The 19,785-nt window shown below is 38.2% G+C and overlaps 1 protein-coding gene across 1 annotated transcript in view; it reads left to right on the top strand.

Moving 5' to 3' along the window:
• The window catches only part of LOC127678095 (vomeronasal type-2 receptor 26-like), a 31,217-nt gene extending 28,784 nt beyond the window's left edge, over positions 1 to 2,433 (top strand). The window contains exon 6 of the mRNA XM_052172901.1: positions 1,532 to 2,433. Within this exon, the coding sequence (XP_052028861.1) occupies positions 1,532 to 2,433 (902 nt within the window). The remainder of the gene's footprint in view (positions 1 to 1,531) is intronic.
• The last annotated feature ends 17,352 nt before the right edge of the window (positions 2,434 to 19,785 follow it).

The following is a 19,785-nucleotide window of genomic DNA, read 5'->3' as shown; positions in this document are numbered from 1 at the left end:
TTTGTTTACATTCCAAATGATTTTCACTTTCCCAGTTCCCTCCTCCCCATATGTCCAATACGGCTTCTTCTCTCCAACCATTCTCCAATCACCTTCCTCCTTTTTCTCTGTCCTGGTACTCTCCTACAATGCTAGATCAAGTCTTTACAGAATCAGGGCCCTCTCCTTACTTCTTCATGGGAGTCATTTGTTATGCTAATTGTATTTTTGGGTATTCATAGCTTCTGTGCAAATTAATATCCACTTATCAGAGATTGCATTCCATGTGTATTCTTTTGTGATTGGGTTACCTCACTTAGGATGATATTTTCCAGTTTCAACCATTTCCCTAAAATTTTCATGAATTCATTGTTTTTAATTGCTGAGTAGTATTCCATTATGTAAATATACCACATTTTCTGTATCCATTCATCTGTTGAGGGACATCTGGGTTCTTTCCAGCTTCTGGCTATTATAATTAAGGCTGCTATGAACATAATGAAGCCTGTGTCCTTATTGCATGTTGGGGAATCCCCTGAGTATATGCCCAGGAAAGGTGTAGCAGGAAGTGTCATGTCCAGTTTTCTGAGGAACCACCAGACTAATTTCCATAGTGGTTGTATCATCTTACAATCCCACCAGCACTGTAGGAATGTTCCTCTCTCTCCACATCCTCGCCAACACCTGCTGTCTCCTGAGTTTTTAACCTTAGCCATTCTGACTGGTGTGAGGGGAAATCTCAGAATTGTTTTGATTTGCATTTCCCTGACAACTAATGATGTTGAACATTTCTTAAGGTGCTTCTCAGCCATCTGAATTTCTTCAGGTGAAAATTCTTTGTTTAGATATGTACCCCATTTTTAATAGGGTTATTTGACTCATGTTATCCTGTACTTCTTTAATGGAGTTATTTATGTCCTTCTTGAAATCCTCTATCAGCATCATCTGTTTGTTTGTTTCAAATATGTGGTCCTGCTCACACTATAGTTGATGGATCTGTATTGATATGCTTACAGTTAGCATGAAGTGAACTCAGTGGGAAAACAAAACAAAATAGAAAAAAGTTGGGAGAAAGAATTATTGGAGGGACATAGAGAAGGAGTTTCAGGGGGAAGGAATAGGCATAGATTTGATTAAAATACATGATATGCATATATGATGTTCTCAAGTAATAAACAATATTTGCTAAACAAATGGAACAAAAAGAAAAATATTAAACTCTCAAAGTCAACTTTTACTTTCTTTTATAAATAATCAAATATAATTTTCATATTGTCTGATTTCCCCTCAACATCATTTCCACATTTCTCATACTCTCATATTGTTCAAGACCACTCATGTTCTGAATATATTATGTGTACAGTGTATCTGTATTTTTCTCTCAGAAAAAATAACTTATTCATTAATTGTTTTTCAATATCATGTTTCAGTGAATATATCCACAGACATTTTCTAGAGAATTCAACAATTTCTCTGTGCAAGATATTGGTCTTATAGGTACATATGGAAATTTATGGGTTGAATGTAATAAAACAATCTGTCTCATTTTCAGGTATGGATCAATGCATCAAATGTCCTCAAAATCAGTTTCCAAATAAGCAGAGGAATCAATGTCTCCTTAAAATTACAGCATTTTTGTCCCATGAAGATACTCTGGGAGTGGTTTTGGTCTCTATGGCCATTAGTTTATCTGCCTTTTCAGCCATGATTTTAGGATTATTCATTTGCTATCGGGACACACCTATTGTCAGAGCAAATAACAGAAATCTCACCTATGTCCTCCTTGTTTCTTTAATGCTCTGTTCCTTTTGCTCATTGACATTCATTGGGCAACCCAGAACAGTCACTTGTGTCTTGAGACAAATGATTTTTGGGGTTGTATTTTCTGTTGCTGTGTCTGCTATCTTGGCAAAGACCTTCATTGTGGTCATGGCCTTCAAAGCCATCAAACCAGGAAGCACCTTACAAATGTGGATGGTGACCCGACTTTCAAATGTTATAGTCTGCTGTGGTTCCACCATTCAAGTGTTCATCTGTGCAGTCTGGTTGGGAACATATCCTCCCTTCCCTGATGTTGACATGCAGTCAGAGTATGGGCAAATCATCCTCTTATGTAATGAGGGGTCCACCCTCGCTTTCTATTGTGTTTTGGGGTACTTGGGCTTTCTTTCCAGTCTCAGCTTGCTTACTGCTTTTCTGGCTAGAAGGCTACCTGACACCTTCAATGAGGCAAAACCAATCACATTCAGCATGATGGTTTTCTGTAGTGTGTGGATTTCTTTTATACCCACTTACCTGAGTTTCACAGGCAAAACCATGGTAGCTGTGGAAATCTTTTCAATTCTTGCCTCCAGTGCTGTTTTACTAGGATGTATGTTTCTTCCCAAATGCTATATGATCCTACTGAGGTCAGGTGGCCATTTCAGAAAGAAGGTCTTTAAATGGATTCTTTAAGACAAAGAAATTTATTGTGATTTGTGTTAAACGAATGATGTCAGAATATTCAAAAGAGTTTTGTGAAGCCAATGCATTTTGTTAAACTATGGCATCTGTAATTTAATAACCTGTCCCTGCAATCCTTTGAGCCAACTAGACACCATGAAGCCAGCCATCAAGTTTATATACTTGCCTACTAGTGGTGACTTTAGGTATGCTTACTAGATGTTTCTTTAAATCACAGTTTTTTTTTTTTTTTTTTTTTTTTTTTTAAACAATGTAACAGGACTGGGAATGTTAATTTTAAGAATGAGAGCACATCAGTTGTGTGGAATAACAGTAACAGATGTTTTAAAATGTGATTTTTCTCTGTTAGTCATATGCAGCCTTACTCTTTATATTCAATACAGGTTAGTTTCAATGAAATCATGAGTTCTGTAACAGAAATTTCATGGTTGCTGTTTCTCACTTCTGATGGGCCTGACAAAGAACAGAGTTTATCATGTAAGTTTCACAGTCTTGGGATGTTTTTGTGGACTTCTCTATGCTCAGGTGAAACAACATGGATACAAGATTAATATGAGCCCCATGGGAAACACAGAGAGTTTTATCCTGAGGATATCCAAAAGATCAGTGGATAGAGTCTCTTGAGAGAGTAAACAGTCACCATGGGAATTGCTTTTCTCTTTCAGAGTTAGGAGTTTCAGATTGTCTTCACAGAGTGAAAGCTGATATTATTTATAATAATTGGACTCTACTCTCAAGGAGAGACTATATTATGGTAAGTGTGGGCATGGACAAGAGGTATAAGGCCAGGCATTCAACAGGACTTGGAAAATCATAGAATTTTAGATCCTAGACCATGTAATTTTCAGGTATTTTCTTTTATCTAGCAAAGGACTTGTTTTAAACATGATCACCAGACCAAGCCCAGTTCAAACTAAAGTTAGACCTTGAAACACTGGGAGGGGTTATTGCTCAACCATCCTCAAAAACCAGCACAGAGGGCCATCGGCGGTGGTGGCAGTGGCGGCAGTGCAGCAGTGGCTGGTCTAGCTGAAGGGCCATCAGCAGCGGAACCAAGGCGACACAGGGTCTAGTTAGGCCCTGCGCCCACGACCACTGACCTTCGCTGGCCAGCCGGGCTGCAAGCGCCTGCGGATTTACAGTGCCTTCACTGCACAGAAGCCACATCAGAACTCTGCCTCCCGCCACTCACGAGAAACTCGCCTCCATCTTGGTTTCGGACTCCAGAGAGATAGGACAGACTGAGGTACACAAACATAACCCGAGGCCAACATCGCGGGGTTCTAAGCCCAACGGGCGTTGGCCTGCACCCAGGCCCTGGGCTGTTCGGGGGGCCATAAGGGTGCCAACCCAGCCAGGAGGTTTTTTTGCCCACGCCTGCACGTGCCACCATTTTGCCTACAGTACACCAGAGAGCTCTAGCAGGCAAAGCCGGTAACAGGCATAGCCTGAGGCTAACAAAGCGTGGGTCTAGGCCCCAACATCCCCTGGACTGACCCCAAGAACTGGGCGGCTTGGTGGGCCATCTGTGTGTCAACCCGCCCAGGAGATTGTTAGCCCAGCAGACTCACCTGACACTTTCAGGGAGCGCGAGCTCACTCGCCCGCCATCCTGGCCACCTGACAGACCCAATTAACAGTCATAGCCCGAGGGGAACTTTGCTCTGACCTTGGCCTCCCAGGCTTTTACCTGGACCCAGGGCCTGAGCAGCCATGCTAGCCTTGTGTGCACCAACCCGGTTGGGAGATCGGCTGCCCAGCAGAGTGATCAGCACGTGGAAAAGGTCCAGGCAGCATACACCATCAGCACTCCCTGAAAGTGCAAACGGGCTCCATCTGGTTCACAGACACAATCTGGGGCAGAGCACACTAGAGCTGCAAGGGCACCCAAGTGGAAGACAGTATATCAGCAATCAGCTACAGGGGAAACCCAGCCATATAGTGTTGCAGTAATATCCCCAGAGCCCCACAGGTGGCCCAAACACCAGCCAGGGACAAGACCAACTAACTCCAGAGAACAAGATGGCAAAGGGCAAACACAGGAATGCTACTAACAGAAATCTAGGCAATATGGCAGGATCTGAACCAAACTCTCCAACATCAGCAAGTCCTGGTTATGCCAACACACCAGAGAAACAAGATTTGGATTTAAAATCACTGATCATGATGCTGCTAGAAGAACACAAAAAGGACATAAATGAATCTCTTAAAGAAATACAGGGGAACATGAATAAGCTAGAAACCCGTATAATGGAAACAGAAAAATCACTTAAAGAAATGCAAGAGAATAAGGCTCAAGAGATAGAAGCCAATAAAGAAGAAGCACAAATAAATAAATAAATAAATAAATAAATAAATAAAAAACTTAAAGAAATGCAGGAGAACTTGAGTCAAGAGGCAGAAGTCATGAAAGAGGGAACACAAACATCTCTTAAAGAATTACAGGAAAACACAAACAAACAAATGATGGAATTGAGCAAAACCATCCTGGATCTAAAAACAGAAGTAGAAACAACTAAGAAATCACAAAGGGAGACAACTTTGGAGATAGAAAACCTTGAGAAGAAATCAGGGGCCATAGATGCAAATATAAACAACAGAATACAAGAGATGGAAGAAAGAATTTCAGATGCCGAAGATACCATAGAAACCATTGACTCAACTGTCAAAGAAAATGCAAAATGCAAAGAGCTTGTATCCCAGAAAAAATTATGGAAGAAAACTTTCCCAACTTAAAGAGAGAGATACCGAGATACGTATGAATATACAAGAAGCCTGCTGAACTCCAAACAGACTGGATCTTAGCAGAAATACCTCTCGTCACATAATAATTAAAACCCCAAATGAACTAAACAAAGAAAGAATATTAAAGGAAGTAAGAGAAAAAGGCCAAGTAACATATAAAGGAAGACCTATCAGAATCACACCAGACTTCTCACCAGAGACCATGAAAGCTAGAAGATCCTGGGCAGATCTCATGCAGACTCTAAGAGAACACAAATGTCAGCCAAGACTACTATACCCAGCAAAACTCTCATTCACAATAGATGGAGAAACCAAGACATTCCATGACAAAACCAAATTTACACAATATTGTTCCACAAACCCAGCTCTACAAAGAATAATAGGAGGAAAACCCCAATACAAGGAGGGAAACTACACCCTGGAAAAAGTAAAATAGTAACCTTCCTTCATCAAACCCAAAAGACGATAATCACTCAAATATAGAAATAACATCAAAAATGACAGGAAGTAATAATCTCTATTCCTTAATAATTCTTAACATCATTGGCCTCAATTCCCGAATAAAAAGATATAGACTAACAGACTGGACAAGGAAAGAGGACCCTACATTTTTCTGCATACAGGAAACACACCTAAATGTCAAAGACAAAAAACTACCTTAGAGTAAAAGGCTGGAAGACAATTTTACAAGCCAATGGTCTCGGGAAATGAGCCGGAGTAGCCATTCTATTATCAGATAAAATTGACTTTCAACCTAAAGTCATCAAAAGAGACAAGGAGGGACACTTCTTGCTGGTCAAAGGAAAAATCCACCAAGAAAAACTTTCAGTTCTGAATATCTATGCTCCAAATACAAGGGTACCCTCATTCGTAAAAGAAACTTTACTAAAGCTCAAAGCACACATTGCACCTAACAAAATAATTGTGGGGGACTTCAACACTCCACTCTCCTCAATGGACCGATCAGGAAAACAGAAACTAAACAGGAAAACAGTAAAACTAATTGAAGTTTTGGACCAATTGGATTTGACTGATATTTATAGAGCATTTCACCTTAAAGCAAAAGAATATACTTTTTCTCAGCACCTCATGGTACCTTCTCCAAAATCTACCATAGAATTAACTGGTCACAAGAGAGACCTCAACAAATATGAGACGATCGAACTAATCCCGTGCCTCCTAACAGATCACTATGGTGTAAGAGTGGTTTTCAATAGCAACAAAAACAACAGAAAGCCCACATACACATGGAGGCTGAACAATACTCTACTCGATGACACCATGGCCAAAGAAGAAATAAAGAATTCAGAGATTTTTTATAATTAAATGAAAATGAAGGCACAACATACCCAAATCTTTGGGACACAATGAAAGCAGTGCTAAGAGGAAAACGCATAGCCTGCTATACCACTCCTGGGCATATACCCAAAATATTCCCCAGCATGTAATAAGGATACATGTTCCACTATGTTCATAGCAGCCCTATTTATAATTGCCAGAAGTTGGAAAGAACCCAGGTATCCATCAACAGAAGAGTGGATGCAAAAAATGTGGTATATATACACAATGGAGTACTATTCAGCCATTAGAAACAATGAATTCATGAAATTCTTAGGCAAATGAATGGAGCTGGAGAACATCATACTAAGTGAGGTAACCCAGACTCAAAAGATGAATCATGGTATACACTCACTAATAAGTGGATATTAACCTAGAAAACTGGAATACCAAAAACACAATCCACACATCAAATGAGGTACAAGAAGAACGGAGGAGTGGCCCCTTGTTCTGGAAAGACTCAGTGAAGCAGTATAGGGCAAAACCAGAACAGGGAAGTGGGAAGGGTTGGGTGGGAAAACAGGGGGAGGGAAGGGGGCTTATGGGACTTTTCAGGGAGTGGGGGTCTAGAAAAGGGGAAATCTTTTCCTTAGTTTTTAAATCATGAGTGTCTTTGCCCTCTGTAATTTTGGATACATTACCATCTTAAGATCAAGAAACATTTAGCATAATTCAAGTCTACCTTTTTTCTGAGTTATTGCTTATCTTTCACTTACATAAATTTATATCATACTAGACTGAGTTACTTTTATTTGGCCATAAAAGCAGCACAGAAGATTCCATGGGAATCTTGTTTGATAGTGGTATAGTAAAGTTTGTTCCAAAGATATTACTTGATGGACATAGATACTTGGATTCAAAGTGATTGAAACTGTCCATTCATGGGGTTTTACTACCTTAAAGAGGAAGACATCCCACTCTGAACAGCTGCCAGGCATATGGACACCATAATAATAAAGAATTCCCTTTTGCTTAGATCCACTTCCTCTCTTTAAGCCATACCTTAGCATTGTAAGCCAATCACAGCCCAGGGGCATTTCCAAGTGGATGGCAGGAATCTCACATCCTGGTTGAAGTTATCTCAAAGAATATGAAACTGTTCATCAAATATATGTTGCTAACTAAATCTTTAGACATTAAAGTATGTTGTAAATTATTACATTGTGTCAATCACTGTAAGGTTAATGGAGACTACTCATCATCCAGTAATTTCTTAAAACCAATATAAATTTACTGTTTGATTTTGACTTTAAAGTACATTGAGGAATAATGTATTAAAATCTCATAAATTCTTTAGAGAATTTTCATTATATGAACAATCATTTTGCACCACTTCCCTTAAGAAATATTAGATGTATTTCAGCCAACATTTTCCCTTCTTCAAGCATGTTCCCTTGTTTGCAGTTCTCTAAAGGGAAGCCTCAGTGTAAGCTTTGTGTTGATTCATTTGTTATGCCTTAAGCAGTTATTTAATGTCTACGTTATACATTGTACAATTGTCAATTTTCAGTAAATATGATATATGTTATATATTCTGATTTACAGCTTTTCTTAAGACAGCTTTAGGAGTTTACACATGTCGTCAACTATAATGTAGCTATATTCAGTCTTTTTCACTGAGGAGTATTAAATCTCTGTACATAAAATTATTTCAATAAGCACCAGATACTCTTCATGATAGAAATTAGAACTTTTATCATTTTCCCATCACAAGTAAGTTTATTCTATTTCTAGATTAGTCTATTGGTATATACCCATACAGATTATCTAGAATTTTACTTTATAATCATTGTTGTAGTAAGAAATATTAATTTGTCATCAACTACCAATTTATTTTCTAAATTTTATTTGAATAATTCGGTCCTCAATAAAGTCTTTAAAAAGTGAAATCCTTACTTAGTCATTGTTACAGTTAACTTCCTTCACATTGCAATTATAAAATGGTGTTACATTTCATTTTAATTTATACTGAACCGGTGAATAATCAGATTGCAATTTATAACATTTTGGGAAATTCTACAGGTGCACAATGATATAAAAATAGTTTTCTTTATTCATCCCATCTATGATTTTCAGGGCTTCCTTAATATCTCAAATAGTGTTCTCTTTCATGACGGTTCTCTGACTTCATCCTTCACTGTTTTCTTTTCCTTTCTCTCTATCTTCTACCTCACAGGATATAACAATAAACAGTATTATTCAATGCTTAATATTTCTTAAATCATATTTTATATTGTATTTGAGGGAAAGAGCATCTCTATGAATAACATTAACCTCCAAGTTTCTTTTTTTTTTTTTTTTTTTTGGTTTTATTTTCTAAATTCTTTGTTTACATTCCAAAATGCTTTCCGCTTTCCCAGTTAGTGGGAAGCCATGTGAATTTCAGTTGGAGTTCAAGTACTGGGCATGTATACTCTGTATTTCCATTGCATTTTAACACCGAATTAGAGACAGGGTACACTGCATCCCTTAGGTTTTTACAACATCAACATATAAGTACCTACTCCCTGTTGAACATATCTTACATTCTCCTCCCATCAGTCTTTTGTTTTTGTGGGGGGCCAGATATGACTCTACTTTCACCATTAAGGTTTTACAATTACCAAGCTATTAATTTATATACAATACTATTTTCTGTATTTTAATATTACATTTATTTTAATGTTATTTATTCTAATGGTAAGAAGGATGCCACTGAAATTTGTATGGAGTTACACTGAACCTGTAGATTGCTTTTGCTACAATAGATTTTTTTACAACAGTATTTCCTTGAATACATGAGTATAAGAGGTCTTTCATATTGTGGTACCTTCTTTAATTTCATTTCTTTCAATGTTTTAAAGTATTTATTATTGAACTCTTCCACTTTCTTGGCTAGGTACAGTCCAAGAAATGTGGTTTTAGGAGTTTATTTTTAAAGAATGTTTTCCTGATTTACATTTTAGTATATTTGTTATTGGTTATAGGTGATATCAATTTTTATAATAATCAGTTTGTATCTTGACTTTTTGCTAGATTTACTTTTCTATAATCTTTGTTTACATTCCAAATGATTTCCCCTTTCCTGGTTCGCCCCAGCCCCCATAGCTCCCATAGGCCCTCTTCCCTCTGCCCATTCCCCAATCACCCCCCTCACATTTCTCTGTCCTGGTACTCCCATAAAATGCTACATCAAGCCTTTCCAGGACGAGGGCCTTCTCCATCCTTATTCTTGGGAATCATTTGATATATTAATAGTGTCTTGAGTATTTAGATCTTATGGGCTAACTAATATTCACTTATCAGTGACTGCAATCCATGTGTATTATTTTGTGATTGGGTTACATCACTTAGGATGATATTTTCCAGTTCAAACCATTTGCCTAAAAATTTCATGAATTCATTGTTTTTAATTGTTAAGTAGTATTCCATTGTGTAAATATACCACATTTTCTATATCCATTCCTTCTCCAGCTTCTAGCGATTATAAATAAGGCTGCTATGAACACAGTAAAGCATGTGTTCATAGCAGCCTTATTTATAATAGCATTTATATTTTTGCATGCTGGGAATCCTATGGATATATGCCCAGGGGTGGTATAACAGGGTCCTCCAGAAGTGTCATGCCCAGTTTTCTGAGGAACCACCACACTGATTTCCAGAGTGGATATACCAGCTTGCAATCCCACCAGTAGTGGAGGAGTTTTCCTCTTTCACCACATCCTCTCCAACACCTGCTGTCTCCTGAGTTTGTAATCTTAGCTATTCTGACTGATGTGAGGTGATATCTCAGGGTTGTTTTGATTTGCATTTTCCTAATGACTAATGATGTTGAACATTTCTTAAGGTGCTTCTCAGCCATTCAAAATTCTTCAGGTGATAACCCTCTGTGTAGCTCTGTACCCAATTTTTAATAGGGTTAATTGACTCTCTGGAATCCAGCTTCTTGATTTCCTTGTATATGTTGGATATTAGCCCTCTGTCGGATGTAGGGTTGGTGAGGATCTTTTTCCAATTTGTTGGTCCCTGTTTTGTCTGCTTGACAGTGTCCCTTGCCTTATAGAAACTTTGTAATTTTATGAGGTCCCATTTGTCACTTCTTGATCTTAGAGCATAAGTTATTGGTGTTCTGTTCAGGAACTTTCCTCCTGTGCCCATGTCCTCAAGGGTCTTCCACAGTTCCTTTTCTATTGGTTTCAGTGTGTCTGGTTTTATGTGGAGGTCCTTGATCCACTTTGAGTTGAGCTTAGTACAAGGAGATAAGAATGGATTGATTTGCATTCTTCTGCATGGTGATCTCCAGTTAAACCAGCACCATTTGTTGAAAAGGCTATCTTTTTTCCACTGGATGGTTGTATCTTCTTTGTTGAAGCTCAAGTGACCATATGTATGTGGGTTCATTTCTGGTTCTTCAATTTTATTCCATTGATCAATGTGCCTGTCACTGTAACAATACCATGCAGATTTTTAACACTATTGCTCTGTTGTACTGCTTGAGGTCCTGTATACTGATTCCCCCAGAAGTTCTTTTACCATTGAGAATAGTTTTAGCTCTCCTGGGTTTTTATTATTCTAGATGAATTAGAGAATTTCTCTTTCTAACTCTATAAAGAAATGAGTTGGGATTTTGATGGGGATTGCATTGATTCTGTATATAGCTTTTGACAAGAAGGCCATTTTTACTATATAAAACCTGCCAATCTATGATCATGGAAGATTTTTCCATTTTCTGAGTTCTTCTCCGATTTCCTTCTTCTGAGACCTGAAGTTCTCTTCATACAGATCTTTCATTTGTTTTGTTAGAATAGCACCAAGTTACTTTATATTGTTCTTGGATATTGTGAAATGTGTCATTTCTCTAATTTCATTCTCAGCCTGCTTATCCTTTGATTATAGAAAGGCTACTGATTTGCTTGAGTTCATTTTATAACCAGCCACTTTGCTGAAGTTGTTCATCAGCTGTAGGAGTTCTCCCGTGGAATTCTCTGGCGGACAGCCTATGCAATATTGTGAAGTTGGACTGAATGTACTTTTTCCTTATGATATAGATATAGCTACAAGCCTGTAGGAGTCAAGGAGTGGCTTGTGGTAGTTTAAATAAGAATGTCTGGCTGGCCTGAGTTGGCAAACCCCTTTAATCTCAGCACTTGTAAGGCAGAGGCAAGTGAATCTCTGTGAGTTTAAGGACAGCCTGGTCTATGGAATGAATTCCAGGACAGCCAAGACTACACAGAGAAACACTTTCTCAAAAGACAAACAAAAAATCAACAACAAACACAAAGAAAGCCCCCTCCATAGCCTAACATATTAAATGCTTAATCATTTTGGTCACTTAAGTATACTATCATATCATCTGCGAATAGTGATATTTGACTTCTTCCTTTCCAATTTGTATCCCTTTGACCTCCTTCTCTTGTCTAATTGCTCTAGCTAGAACTTGAAGTACTTTATTGAAAAGACATTGCAACCTTGTCTAGTCCCTGATTTTAGTGAGATAGCTTCAAGTTTCTCTCCATTTAGTTTGATGTTGGCTATCAGTTTGATGTATATTGCTTTTACTATGTTTAGATATGGGCTTTGAATTCCTGTTCTTTTCAAGACTTTTAGCATAAAAGGATGCCAAATTTTGTCAAAAGCTTTTTCAACATCTAATGAAATGACCATGTGGGTTTTTTTCTTTGAATTTATTTATGTAGTAGATTGCATTGTTGGATTTCCATATATATAAAACCATCCCTGCATCCCTGGGGAGAATCCTACTTGATCATGGTGGATGATCGTTTTAATGTGTTCTTTGGCTTGGTTGGCAAGAATTTTATTGATTATTTTTGCATCGATATTCATTAGGGAAATTGATCTGGAATTCTATTTCTTTGTTGGATGTTTGGGTGGTTTTTCTATCATCATACTTGTGGCCTCAATGAGTTGCTTAGTGTTCTTTCTGCTTCTATTTTGCTAGACTTTTAGAAAATATGTATGAGGTGGAGTTTTAGGATCTGACATTGTAAAGACATACTGGCCTCTAACTTATGTATCTGTATTATTTTTATTGCTTTCTCTTGTCTTATTCATGAAGCTCTGCATTCAGTGGGAGTAGAGAAGACAGACACCCCTTTTTTTTTTATTCCTGATTTTATAAGAAATGCTTGAAGTTCTCCCCATTCAGTACGATGTACAGATGATTAGCTTTGGGTTCATTATTCTTAGCCTTTACTTTGTGGAGAATTTTTCCTTCTTTTTTGAGTGTCTTCATAGGTTTTAGATTGAAGGATTTTGTATTTTTATCAGAACCTTTTTTGATCTAGTTATTTGATTGTGGGATTTCTGTGCTTGAGTTCATATATACCAGTTCCTTGGGATCTGACACCCTCTTCTCACCTCTGTGGGAACTGAACAAGGGATAGGCAAAACACACACACACACACACACACACACACACACGCACACACACACTGAATTAAGATCATCAAGAAAATAAAAGCAAGGCATAGTGGTGCATATGTTTTACCCCAGCACCTGGGAAGAAGATATACATGGATCTCTATGAATTCATATCCAGCCTAGTCTACATAGTGAGTTCTAGGACAGCCAAAGCTGCATATGAGTCAATGTGTTATATTTGGAAATCACCTACATTTTTCATAGATTTTATTCCCTGCTACATTGCAAACAATTCCAATGTGGAGACTGCTTGCTTTAAAGCTCATCAGTGTAGTTTTAAAAGGATAAAAAATATTTTTCAGACAATGTATTGAGATAGTGAGTATCGTTGGCTATCCTGGAACTCACTATGTAGACCAAGCTCGCCTTAAACTCACAGATACCTTCCTGCACTGCCTGCTAAGTGTTCAGATTGAAGGCATTGATTATGAAGAAAGAAAATGCCTAGAATTTTTAAATAGTGCTTTAAATATCTAATACAAAAAAATTAAATGAAAATATCATAAAATACCTAAAAGCCTAATAATTGTGAAAGAAGATCCAGAATTATGTCTGTTATTAAATTATATAAATATTCATCTGGAAAATCCAATATAAACTGTGGCAATAAAATCAACAATGGAATACAAATTGTGAAAGAAGTCAACTATCTCTAGTTCCATATGATATAGTAGTATAAAATGGGGTTTTGAAATATTCTCTAAGAGAACAGTTATAGCTGATAAACAGTTCCATCAAAGTGGGTGGAAACCAAGTTAAGTCTAAGAGATAGCTGGCCATTTTTTTATACAAATGATAAATTGGTTGAGAAGAAATTTAGGATACAACACAATTTGTAACAGTCAAAAATAACATAAAATATCTTCTGTAACTCTAACCAACAAGTGAAAGTTATGTATGACAAGAACTCCCAACCCCTTTAGAAGGAAATCAGAGAATATATCAGAAGATTTAAAGATCTGTTGTGCATCTGGATAGGTTGGATAACAGTGGAAATGGCCATCTTACCAAAGCCATCTAATGATTCAGTACAACTCCTATTAAAATTCCAATACAATTTTTTATAGAACTTTAAGGAGGAATTCTCAATTTCTTATGCAAAAACAATACAAAGAAAGAGAGAAAGTAAAACAAACAAACAAAAACCCACTAAATCTGAGCAATCCCAAGGAAGAAAAGAATTTCAGGAGAAATTACAAACTGTCATCTCAAGTTGTACTACAGAACAATAGTGGCAAAAACTGCATGGAATTGGGATGGAAAAACACACCTTGATAAATAGAATTGAATGAAAGTTCAGGAAATAAACCCACAGGTTGCCTGCCACCATCTTGGCTCCAGAGCTCAGCCAGGAAAGCGCCTGACCTGCAGGGAGTCCTGAGGTTAGAAGAAGCCCTCCTGGTCTGAGGTTGCCAGCCACCATCTTGGCACAGACAGCTCATCAGGTATGCAGATGTCACCAGAGTGAAGAACTGCACAGGCCTGCTGGGTTGCTTCCCCATCAGGGAGGAGGGTAGCTCTACAGCTTTCTGGACACATATCCTGTGGAGAGCGTCTGACCTGCAGGAAGTCCTGTGGTTATATGGAGCCCCATGTTCCAAGGACACTAGGCACCATCTTGGCTGCGGGAGCTCAGCCAGGGAAGCACCTGATGTGCAGGGACTCCTGTGGTTAGACAGAGCCCTGCATTCTGAGGTCTCGAGCTACCATCTTGGGGCAGGCAGCTCAACCAGGCCCACAGAAGGTTCAAGCACCAGCCAATGACAACAGGACTAACACCAGATTAACCAGATAGCAAAAGACAAATGCAGGAATGTTACTAAGAGAAATCACGGCAATATGGTAGCATCTGAACCCAATTCTCCAACAACAACAAGTCCTAGATACCCCAACACACCAGAAAAAACAAGATTTGATTTAAAACCAATCGTCATGATGCTGTTAGAGGAACACAAGAGTCTCTTAACACAAAATAAATCTCTTAAAGAAATACAGGGGAACATGAATAAGTTAGAAGCCATTACAATGGAAACACAAAAATCAGTTAAGGAAATTCAGGAGAATATAGGACAACAGACAGAAGCCAATATAGAGGAAACACAAAAATCACTTAAAGAAATGCAGGAGAAATTGAGTCAACAGGCAGAAGTCATGAAAGGGGAAATACTAATATATATATTAAAGAATTATAGGAAAACACAAACAAACAAGTGAAAGAACTGAGTGAAACCATGTAGGATCTAAAAACACAAGCAGAAACAACTAAGAAATCACAAAGGGAGACAACTTTGGAGATAGAAAACCTTGAGAAGAAATCAGGGGCCATAGACAAAAATATCAACAACAGAATACAAGAGATGGAAGAATCTCAGATGTGGAAGATACCATAGAAACCATTGAGTCAACAGTGAACGAAAATGCAAAAAGCAAAAAGCTTGTAACCCAAAACATCCAGGAAATCCAGGACACAATGAAAAGGCCAAACCTAAGGATTATAGGTATAGATGAGAGTGAAGATTTACAAATAATAGGGCCAGCAACTATCCTCAACAAAATTATGGAAGTAAACTTCCCTAACCTAAAGAGAGAATTGCCCATGAACATAAACTCCAAACACAATGGACCAGAACATAAATACCTCCTGTCACATAATAATCAAAACCCCAAATGTACTAAACAAAGAAAGAATATTGAAAGCAATAAGAGAAAAAGGCAAGTAACATATAAAGGAAGATTTATTAGAATTACACTGGACTTTTCACCAGAGACCATGAAAGCTAGAAGATCCTGGGCAGATCTCATGCAGACTCTAAGAGAACACAAATGTCAGCCAAGATTACTATACTCAGCAAAACTCTCAATCACCATAGATAGAGAAAACAAGATATTCCTTGTTAAAACCAATTTACACAATATTTTTCTACAAACCCAGCCCTCCAAATGATAAAAGTTTGAAAACACCAATACAAGGAGGGAAACTACACTCTGGAAAACGCAAGACAGTAAACTTCTTTCATCAAGCCCAAAAGAAGATAACCACTCAAATATAAAAATAACATAAAAATAATAGGAAGTAATAATCACTATTACTTAATATCTCTTAATATCAATGGGGGGCTCAATTCCCCAATAAAAAGACATACCTAAAAAAAACCCACACACCTATCGCCACTTGATCCTCGACAAAGGAGCTGGAAAACATCCAATGGAGAAAAGACAGCCTTTTCAACAAATGGTGCTGGTTCAACTGGAGGTCAGCATGCAGAAGAATTTGAATTGATCCATCCTTATTTCCTTGTACTAAACTCAACTCCAAATGGATCAAGGATCTCCACATAAAGCCAGACACTCTGAAGCTAATAGAAATGGAACTGGGGAAGACCGTTTAGGACATCTGTATAGGGGGAACATTCCTGACCAGAACACCAATAGAATATGCTCTAAGATAAATAATTGACAAATGGGACCTTATAAAATTACAAATTTTCCGTAAGGCAAAGCACACCTTCAAAAGTACAAATTGGCAAGCAACAAATTGGGAAAAGATCTTTACCAACCATACATCAGAGAGAGGGCTAATATCCAATATATACAAAGAACTCAAGAAGTTAGATCCCAGAAAACCAAATAACCCTATTAAAAATGCGGTACAGAGCTAACCAAAGAATTTTCACCCGAAGAACTTTGGATGGCTGAGAAGCATCTTAAAAAATGCTCAACTTCATTAGTCATAAGGGAAATGCAAATCAAAACAATGCTGAAATTTCACCTTAGACTAGTCAGAATGACTAAGATTAAAAATTCAGGAGAACAGCAGGTGTTGGCGAGGATGTGGAGAAAGAAGAATACTCCTCCACTGTTAGTGGGGTTGCAAATTGGTACAACCACTCTGGAAATCAGTCTGGTCATTCCTCAGAAAATGGAACTTCATTTCCAGAGGACTCTGCTATATCACTCCTGGGCATATGCCCAGAAGATTTCCCAGCAGGTAATAAGGATACGTGCTCCACTATGTTCATAGCAGCCCTATTTCTAATAGCCAGAACCTGGAAAGAACCCAGGTATCCCTAAACAGAAGAATGGATGCAAAAAATGTGGTATATATACACAATGGAGTACTTTTCAGCCATTAGAAAAAATGAATTCATGAAATTCTTAGACAAATGGATGGAGCTGGAAAACATCTTACTATGTGAGGTAACCCAGTCTCAAAAGATTAATCATGGTATGCACTCACTAATAAGTGGATATTATCCTAGAAAATTGGAATACCCAAACCATAATCCACACATCAAATGATGTACAAGAACAGAGGAGTGGCCCCTGGTTCTGGAAAGACTCAGTGTAGATGATCATTTTATTATATGTAGGAAGGGCTTCTGACAAAACCCAACAGTTCTTCATGTAAAAACCCAAAAGGGTATAAGAATGGAAGGTTTATGCCTAGGCATGATAAAGGCTATGACAAACCCATCCCCAACACTCTAAAGCTAAAGCATTCTCACTGAGATTAGAAGCAAAGAAAGAATTGTTATTCTTTCCATTCCTGTTCAATATATGGATTGAGTCTTATCTAGAGTAATAATAAAAGAATATATATATATATATAGATGAAAAGAGGTCAAAGTATGTTTATTTTTGAAATAACTTTACACGTAAACCCTAAAGTATCTACAAATGATCCATAGAGATGATGAACATTACAACAAAATAGCAGGCAAAGAAGAATTCCTAAATACTAAGGACAACTACCTACAATTAAGTCATAGAATTAACTACACATGGAGAATGTGTGTGTGTGTGTGTGTGTGTGAGAGAGAGAGAGAGAGGGAGAGAGAGAGAGAGAGAGAGAGAGAGAGAGAGAGAGAGAGAGAGAGAGAGAGAGAGAGAGGAGAAAACACAAGTACATACATAAACAGACACATACATACACACACAGACACACACACACACACACACAGATTCACACACACAACACATACATGTATAAACAGACACACGTACACACACAGTCATACACACAGATACACAGACACACAACACATGCACACACACACACACACACACACACACACACACAGCCAAACCACCAACATCAAAAGAACAGGAAATAATCATTGGTCATTAATATCTCTCAAAATAAATGGACTTTATTTCTTTTTATAAATTATTAGATATTTGCTTTGTTTACATTTGATATTGTTTCCCCCTTCAGCATTACCCTGCAAAAAACCTCTATCCCACCCCACATTCCTGTTCACACACCCTCACCCAATTTTCTGACTTGCATTCACCTATTCTAGGGAATCTAGCCTTCACAGGAACAATGGCTTCTCTGCTCATTGATGTTTGAAATGGTAATCTTCTGCTACATATGTAGCTGGAGCTGTGGGTATCTCTATCTGTATTCTTTGGTTGGTGGTTTAGTTCCTGGGAACTCTGGGGGGGGGGGGGCTGGTTGGTACATATTATTGTTTCTCTTGCAGGGCTGCAAACCTCTTCAGCTCCTTGATCCTCTCTCTAGCTGATCCATTGGGGAACCTATGCTCATTCTATTGGTTGGCTGTGAGCCATGAGTGTTTTGATCCTCCTTCCAATAAGGATCAAGGTACCCATACTTGGTCTTCCATCATCTTGCCCTTCTTGTGGTCTCTAAATTGTGTCTTGGGTATTGGGAGCAATTGGGCTAATATCCACTTATCAGTGAGTGCATACTGTGTGTGTTCTTTTGTGATTGCTTTAACTCACTCAGGATGATATTTTCTTGCTCCATTTGCCTAGGAATTTCATGAATTCATTGTTTTTAATAACTGAGTAGTAGTCCATTGTGTAAATGTACCACATTTTCTGTATCCATCTGTCTGTGGAGGGACATGTGGGTTTTTTTCCAGTTTCTGGCTATTATGAATTAGGTTGATATGAACATAGTGGAATGTGTCCTTATTACATGTTAGAGCATCTTCTGGGTATATGCACATGAGTGGTATAGCTAGGTCCTCAGGTAGTGGTGTGCCCAATTTTCTGAGGAAGTGCCAAACTGATTTCCAGAGTTGTTTTTCCAGCTTGCAATCCCACCAGCATTGAAAGAGTGTTTCTCTTTCTCTATATCCTCTCCAGCATTTTCAATCCCCTGAGTTTTTTATATTGGGCATTCTGACTGGTATGAGGTGGAATCTCAAAGTTGTTTTGATTTGCATTTCCCTGATGAATAAGGATATTGATCATTTCTTTAGGTGTTTCTCAGACATCAGGTATTCCTCAGTCAAAAATTCTCTTTTTAGCTCTGTACCCAATGTTTAATAGGATGATTTGGTTCCCTGGAGTCTACCTTCCTGAGTTCCTAGTTTCCTCTCTGCAAATCTCCGATCCCACCCTATTCCCCCTGCTTCTATGAAGGTGAACCTCAACCTACCTACCTACCTACTCTTACCTTCCTGCTGTAGTATTCACCTACACTGGGGCATCAATCCTTGACTTCCCCCTCCCTCAGTTATGCCAGACAATACCATTCTTTGCTTTGTTTGGAGCTGGAGACATTTGACCCTCTATATGTATTCATTGGTTAGTGGTTCAGTTCCTGGGAAATCCGGGGGTCTGGTTGGTTGACATTGTTGTTCTTCCACCAGGGTGGCATACCCCTTTAGCTTTCAGTCCTTCCTCTAACTCCTTCATTGTCATCCCTGTTCTCAGTCTGATGGTTGCCTGCAACGATCTGCATCTGTATCAGTAAGGCTTTAACTGAGCCTCAGGAGACATTCATATCAGGCTCTGGTCAGGGAAGAACTTCCTGGCATTAGCAATAGTGATTGTGTTTGGTGGCTACATATAGGATGGATCCTCA

This window comes from Apodemus sylvaticus, chromosome 2, assembly GCF_947179515.1.
Source record: "Apodemus sylvaticus chromosome 2, mApoSyl1.1, whole genome shotgun sequence".
Lineage (NCBI taxonomy): Eukaryota > Metazoa > Chordata > Mammalia > Rodentia > Muridae > Apodemus > Apodemus sylvaticus.
The sequence above is the reverse complement of the archived record's forward strand: the minus strand, read 5'-3'. Positions and strand labels throughout refer to the sequence as shown.